We start from the raw sequence: 8,098 nt of genomic DNA, 5'->3' as shown, positions 1-8,098 counted from the left end.
TTATAACAGCAAGGATTTGTGACAGTTTTGGATACGTTATCAAAAGAAGGAAACAGAAGTACTTTAGTTAAAAAATACTAATTTATATAAATTAGTATTTGATGAATAATGGGATAAAATGCATTAATAGTTATTTATATCTTCTTCGGTCGCGCTCTTTATTTCAGAAGGTCGCCGTACTATTTCCTCCACTCCTCTGCCTTCAGAATTCAGCGCTTCAGTGATGGTTAGACCTGTAAGGGCCAGTACTAAATCAGTCCAGTGAGTAAGGGATAGGCATCGGGGTCAAGTGCCCTCTACTCTGCCAGTCACAATAAGTGTTTTGAATTTTCTTGCCCTTGGGTAACAAACTCTCGAAAGACGTCTTTACCAGTAACTGTTTTAGTATCAACACGTTCGTTTTCATAGCTGTCCAAGTAATCCAACACGATATTTACAGAACATCTAATTTCTTCCTTTTAAATTTTCATATTGTCCAGGATTATATATATACCTACCCTGGAATAGTTGTCGCATTTATGGTATACCTAAATAATTATAATTATACATTTTTAACTAGATCTTCAGATTTTGGAGTGGAAAGTACTCCAATTCAGTAAAAATCGAACTTTTAATCGTGTATAAATAATTACGTACGTTATTACGTTTTTCATTTCCGGGTAGCGTCATAAGTTACGCTATGTGTATGAATAATAATTATTAATGCAAGACTGTTATCAGTGAGACAATGATTACACAGATACTTCAACAAACAGTCTATTTTATATTAAACAGTGATTTTAGAAGCAAAACATAATTTATTAAGAGTAGAAAAGTGGTACTGTATTAGAAGAGTATATTATACAATTTAATTTAAATTTGACATTGAATTATATTTACTTTTGAAATCACCTCTTTCTTCTTATTTTTTTCTAAAAAATTTGACCAATGAAAGACGTAAGTATATTGGAGAAGTATATAAAACAATTATTTTAACTGTGCGTTTAATTAACATTTACGTACATATCATACAGATTTTTCTGCTCTTCAATGAAGCGACATCTAGGTAAACACTGCAGTACTCATTAGTTTCTACTGCAAATGAGTTTACATACAAAAGTTCAGAGGGCGCTGTTTTCAACTTTTAAATACGTCAGTTATTGGGAGTCGGGACGCACATGAAACGCCACAGTTCGGTAATGGCTACCAACGAGGTGGTCTATTCGTTTGTTATCGGTATATTTCTCGTGAATTGATTGTTTACATTGTTTTCTTTCACGTTTTCTGTCAATTTATATACTACACTAGTGTGTTTGTCGTTTTGTTTTAAAATAAGAACGTTCTATGGTGTAATAACACGTGAATTTGTAGGATTATATGCAATGCATCATCCAGTGTAGTGTTGTGATATATGAATAATTCTTATGGTTGTGGTGTGCTGATTGGTTATCCTAAATGCTGGGGTTTAGAAGCAGTATGTGCACTCGGCAGCACTCGCAGGCGTGCTTAAACACCTCCCTGTCGATACGGCAGGAGATTCAAAGATTCGAGAGCGTTCATCCGTCGATTTACGCTCTCTACGACCTTGTGGAACTAGTACCGGACCCGCTGCTCGCACAACAAATCCGTGATCATGTCGTGGCTATAGAAGGTTGGTTATCAAAACTCTTAATATAAACCATAAATACTTAATCGAGTACTTTATGTTCAACACGGTGAATGTTTTTATAGTTTAATTCCAAGAACCTATGGGGTGGCATTTTTTTACCTGCACCATCAAGGGGTTGAGACGGGTCATTAATATACAAGTTGCAATATTTACATTAACTTTACCACACTTCAGAGTATCATTATTTACACATTAGTAGTACAAATGCTATAAATTCTGTATTGGACATTAAAATATTCATTACCTTTTAAAACATACCGCTCTAATACTTATCCTGTTAAGTCTGGGGATTTGCCTTGGTTTTATTACTCTTTGATAAGGAACCTGATAACCTGTTTAATAATTTAACATCAATGCTTTACGATAACTTATTACGAGCTTTTAACGTTTAAGTTGAGTAGGATAGGTACAATACTCACAAGATAATGAAGATAAAATACCATGGTTTACGATACCACAGATTATTCATTATAGAGTTCATTGTCTGCTTTTCAATGGCAAATAGAGCACTACCTAACTGTGAAGTGTAATAAAACTGTAATACCCCGACTGAGTAGGTGCTGTATTGTTGTGTAATTTCCCTTTGTCCGATATGCAGATAATTATTAAAAAAAACTATTGTTTGTTTTCACTGGATATCGGCCGGATGTTTGTGTATAGCGTCTTTATTCTAAATTTTAAAAAAATCTATCAAGGACGGACGGGAGTATATCTTATTTCCGAATTGAAAAGTTATAACACATATGTTTATAGAAGTAGGTAAATAGCCTTCTTCTTTATAAAATATAATACAAAATTATTTTAAAACCAATCACGTTACTAAAAGCGACGGTTAATTAGGAAAATCGATATTTATCATTCGACTAGGGTTTCAAGTGAAAACGTCGACAAACTAATCTAAATATTGGTAGCGCCAGAAACTTTCTCAATTAAAGCCAAACAAATTGATTGATGAATTTAACATAAATCAACAGTATTAAGATGTCTTAAAAAGCTAAACTAAAAAACATTAATTCCAGTAGAACATAATAATTTTACAAAACGCCATATTCTCAATAATTTCTATTGAAAATTTACGCGATTAACTATAAAAAAACTAAAGTAATTCATCTAACACATTTATTTCAAAAATTTTAAGGCGATTTCATGAGTTTTTTTACAAAGATTGCTGAAGAGCTTAATTGTTTTAAATGGCCTTCATTTGCTTGATTTGTTCGTATGGTGTCCATTATGGAGTATTAAAATCTGATAGCAGCGTAATCGATGCCAACTACATTTCACATTAATAGACACATCAAGGCATATAGGTTTTATTGATTAATCAGATAACGATTTGATTTGTATATTAAATTTCGTATTGCCTTTATATACTTATATCTGAAGCTATTATATGAATATTTTTCATTAGAATATTCAAGTATATATAATGTCCTAGATAACACGAAGTTCGGTTCTGAGTTGACAGCGAGTAAATAAAATAAAAACGTGTTTATTAATTATAACATAGCATTCCAATGTGTAAGATTTGGGAACCCTTTCAAGTAATAAATACCTGTGTCAAGGTTCCCAGCTCCTCCATAACCAACTTAATAGTTAACTCCATAACAAAGTTAATATTTTTCTAAATTACAAATTTGGTTTTTTGTTTACAACAATTTTTCTCCTCAATGTTTACTCTGCATCTAACAATGCGTCTCTGTATACCCTAATTAAGTTGTCAAAAAATTTAATAAGGGTATACAAGTTGAGCGATCAGCTCAAAACCGCGTTTAATCCGTAAATTACCGAAACCGCCGTAGGCGTATTTAGTATCCAGCACATGAAACGCATTAAAGTTAAATCCAGTATTCATGTTTAGTACAATGCAGCAAACCATTAAGCAGATCAAACCGAAATGGGTTATATTGCCTAACTAGTGTGTGAACAAGCTCTGTTGGTCCAGTGACGAATGTCACAGAGAGCTGTATACATGGTGGAGTTGTTTCGAATAGATCTACACACGAGATAGAATCCATACACAACAGTCGGTGGTTTTCGAATATCGCTTTGCCTTTATGCATAATTGCGAGAATAACCTAATTATGTTTTGCTACAAATAACAATATTTTTTGCTACGCTAGAAATGAGATAAAAATCGTACAACACAATGATTTTTGAATCTAGAACGTTCTTCAACAATGCTCTGTTTCGTTATTAAAATTGTAATTTGTACATTGCATATTACATTCCATAATTGTAAATACATTTCTTATAACTTTGTACTACGTAGAACTAATAAAGTTATTTATTTTTAAATTATGACAATGTTATCTTTTATTTGTTCAGAGATTATTAAACAATTGCCAATTAATAGATTGTCCAGGTTTGTTTTTACTACGATCCTGTACTCTAATATCAAATAAACAAAGAGATTAACTATTATTAATAATATTATTAGTAAGAAACACGTTCGCAAAATTACAGGTTTATTTTACTGGCTACCAATGCGAAGTAGACATTTCCGCATTCATTTTTGTATTTTTTTCTTTGCTTTTATTGTTTTTCTATATACACTTTTGTAGGTAATCTTTAAAATATCTTCCTTCATCGCTATACATGATAAAACAAAGGTCTTTACCGCTTCTGTTCGAAATAACTTAAAAGCAACCAGACGAATTTTCATCAATACACACAGAGATTAAGAAGGTATACAATTTTTCAAGATTAACGTGTCACTAAAAGTGGCTGGACGCGTTAATAAAATAAAAAGCTTTCGTACGTCTCAAAGGATGAATGGCTTTCTTAACACTTCATTGAAATATAAATATTCCCCATTATATTTATCAATTAGTATCAAAAGCTCTGACAAAACAAAGCACGTGACATCAAATGAACTTTCAATTACATGTTCGATTCAATAAAATCACGTTAGCTTATCGCATACAACTCCAAACAGTGCTGACGTTTTGTTTGTTTCCTGCTTACATTTTAACATCAATTATTTGTAGAGTTTTTGTAATATTTTGTGAATGAAATAATCTGTTTGTAAAATTGATATCTGGCCAATTCTTTTGTCCGTTACGTACTAACATTTGTTTCACGGTATCTATTAAAGCTATTTGTTCATAGTGATGAAGAAAATAGTTAAGAGACGAAGTTTATGTTTCTTTTGTTTGCTTAGATTTGATTAAGTACTTAATTCCCATTATACTGCCAGGACTTGATAATTACATCATTAATATTCATAGCAAAATATTCATTGATATGTCAGTATGTAGGCGGAATGGAATACCTATTGCCACATTCCGGAGCTTAAAATATTTAGCTACATAAGTTTACCGTACATTATATACTAATCTTGAGCCTTATTACAATTCACATAAATACCAATACCACGTAATACCTTGTTAAACACAATCGTGTCAGCCCACAGTGCATAAACCCACTACATCAGTTTCGGAACAGCTGTTTGTGAAAACTGGGTATTCATTTAACATTTTCCGAGTTCTGCCTCAGCCAAGTAATAAAATTACACAAATATAAAACTTTCTGTCGTAGATATGTTAAGAGTTTACGACGTATGCCTTATGATATCCCCTATTAGGGCATGACACGTTTCTGTGTCTGTATAGTTATTTATTTTTAAGTCACACCATACAAGCAAGTGTCAATTGCTCACATAATACATAATAATCTAGTTGACGATCTCAAGGCTGAAAATCGGACTAGGCGTTACCTTATTTTGTATTTATCTTAATAGAAAAATAATTCGAATATTATAAAATACGACAGAAAATAATATACGGCGCAAATACTACAGCTTTTCCTCCAATTTTGTTTCTCTTGGGCTGAGGAGTTCAAGCGCACTGGCGCTAATTATAGGTTTAAGTTGGCACCTAGTAGATGGTACCGGTGACCCCAGAGTTGGTACTTTCTTCGCTCAGCAAATAAGTATTGCAATACAGCGAGGAAATGCTGCCAACAACAAATATACCCACAGGGACCAAATATTTTAAATTCGGTATTGTCTTTGGTTAACATAGCCTTTACACATTGAAATTAAACAATTTTTTATCCGGATTAAAGATATTTGTAAAATATCTATAATAATATATTATAAGTTTATAATAATACAAATATCTTTAATCTGGTTAAAAATTGTTTTATTTCAAATTTGGTTCATTTTTCAACTAATCAATTTATAATTATTGTCAGTATATAAGATAAGAAAATTTTAAAAACTGTATATTAATGTTATCGAAATAAATACTGTTCCGTTCTAGATAAAATACGACTGCAGTTTTATACGGTTGCAAAATGTATAATAATATTGACTTGTCATTAAACTTGCGACTAGACTTGGAGAGGAGGAATAACATAAAGAGTCAATTCGTCACGTCCTGGGCGTCGTAAGCCATATTTTCAATAACCTTTATCATTTTCCTTGTAGAATAGTTTGGATGTATATTACAGCATATTATATTTTTATTATATTAAGTATAGTTTACGTTTTGAAGCATATGAATTTATTTTACAGATATTTGGTTGACGTTGACATTCCTTGATGCGTTCAGATAAATATTTTATAACTAAAAATGTCTTTAGAGAACATTATTAAAATAACTAACAAATTTTAATAATGATAATAATGATGAGGGGGTCATCGATGGGGGGGGGGGGGTGTCAAGAATCTCCAAAAGTTGCGTGACGTAATACTTGAACGCTTCCTTAACGCATTTCATATTTTAATATTATAATCGATTAGTCTTATTTATTGTTGTAAATGTTATATGGGAGATAAATAAAATATTAATAAAAAAAAATTATCAAAATATTTTATAATTTGAGGCTCATAACCATTCGTAGGAACTGTTCATAGTTGGGTATAGCTATGACTCCATCTTGGTTTGGATCATGTTGTCGGAACGCAGATGTTAATGTCTGAAAATAAATAATATAATTGAGTCAATATTACGTATGTTCTAATTAATATTTAATTTGTTACAATTATTTTAAGACAAATGATAATTTGAGAAAGATGCATTTTTGTGACTGTGTTGATAAACTTAATGATTAATGGATTGATCTGTATCAAATCTCTTTTCGCCGATAGTCGTTCCTATTTCTTTCCGATATATGCAATTTTTGTATAATTGCGTGTACCACGCTGACACAGGGAAGACACTAAAAAACAAAAGCTAGCGCGATATATGTTTATTAAATATACCTAGAGTATACATTGCCCTAGATATTCATAAGTGATAGGAGGGGAACAAAGGTTACAGGGTTATTAAATATTGTATCGCATTTGTCTAGCTTTTAACCGACTTTGTTTTTGAAGTCGGATGAGACACCTGTATGTATGTGATGTTGTTAGGATTATATAGTATAAGAGTATGCATTTGGGGTTACGTATCCTAAATTTCAAAAATGGTCGTTTGTGTATGAAAGTAGATGTCGTATCGAGATGATATTTTGATTTTATAAGAATATATTTCTTACAAGCTCAGGGGAAATCAAACAATATTAAAATATCATATTATTAAAAAAATCAAGCTACATCAAAATCTGTTTTTGAAATATGGGAAACTATTACATATATTATTTTCTTTACTTTAGTTGGTAACTAAGACTAACAATAGTTTCGGGATCAATGTTTTCGAAATCGCTTGAATTACTCATTTTGCGATAGGTACCTAACCTCACCTACCTACCTAAAACATCTAAAATATTTATAGTCAATAAATCCAATATACTTAGGATATACATTTTAGAACCTACGCTTATATGAGGTAATTATAAATTATTATGTTGGTACTGTGAATAAATTAATGTAAATTAATATGTCCCTGGAAATTTTAATTAAACTATATATTAATATAATAATTAATGAACGGTCCCTTTCTCTCAAGCTTTTCGTATGAGAGATTTTTTGGCAGCTGCAGTTGGCAATAGACAAATTCACAGATAACTATCATAAACAAATTAAACATAAGAAAATATAAGTCAAATTTTATTAAAAAGATTAATCTAATAATAAAATAACAAATCCATCGGATTCCCGTCAAAATTCAAATAACGGGGTCGAGAATTCGAAATTTGAATATCAACTTGCCAACTGCTTGACATTTCTTATTTAGCTCGGCCATTCGAAATACCTGAATTGGAAAACCGTTGAAGCGATGATCGATAAAACTTGGCATTTGTTAACCGATAAACAGCATCATATTTAACCAACTCTATTATCTAGAGTCACGAAATCCTTTGTTGGAAAGAATGACAATTATCTACATTTACACGCAATGGCGTAGGGAATTGTGTTTGTAGTGTACGTAACGGGTAACATGTGGTGATATTGTTTTTATGAAAGATTTGTAGTAAGTAATATAATGATTTCTTGGTTACGCGTTGGCTATCGAAAAAATATTTGATAGGATTAGACGGTTTGTACCAATAAATAGTCTTTGTAAT

General features: G+C 31.4%; 1 protein-coding gene across 2 annotated transcripts in view; it reads left to right on the top strand.

Annotated features, from left to right (window-relative positions):
- Positions 1-1,198: 1,198 nt before the first annotated feature.
- Positions 1,199-8,098, top strand: part of LOC123710228 (centaurin-gamma-1A) — a 132,081-nt gene continuing 125,181 nt past the window's right edge. For both annotated transcript variants that reach the window (XM_045662028.1, XM_045662002.1), the window contains exon 1: positions 1,199-1,630. In XM_045662028.1, coding sequence (XP_045517984.1) covers positions 1,435-1,630 — 196 coding nt within the window. In that variant the 5' untranslated portion in view covers positions 1,199-1,434. The remainder of the gene's footprint in view (positions 1,631-8,098) is intronic.

This window comes from Pieris brassicae, chromosome 1 (assembly GCF_905147105.1).
Source record: "Pieris brassicae chromosome 1, ilPieBrab1.1, whole genome shotgun sequence".
Classification (NCBI taxonomy): Eukaryota; Metazoa; Arthropoda; class Insecta; order Lepidoptera; family Pieridae; genus Pieris; species Pieris brassicae.
The sequence above is the reverse complement of the archived record's forward strand: the minus strand, read 5'-3'. Positions and strand labels throughout refer to the sequence as shown.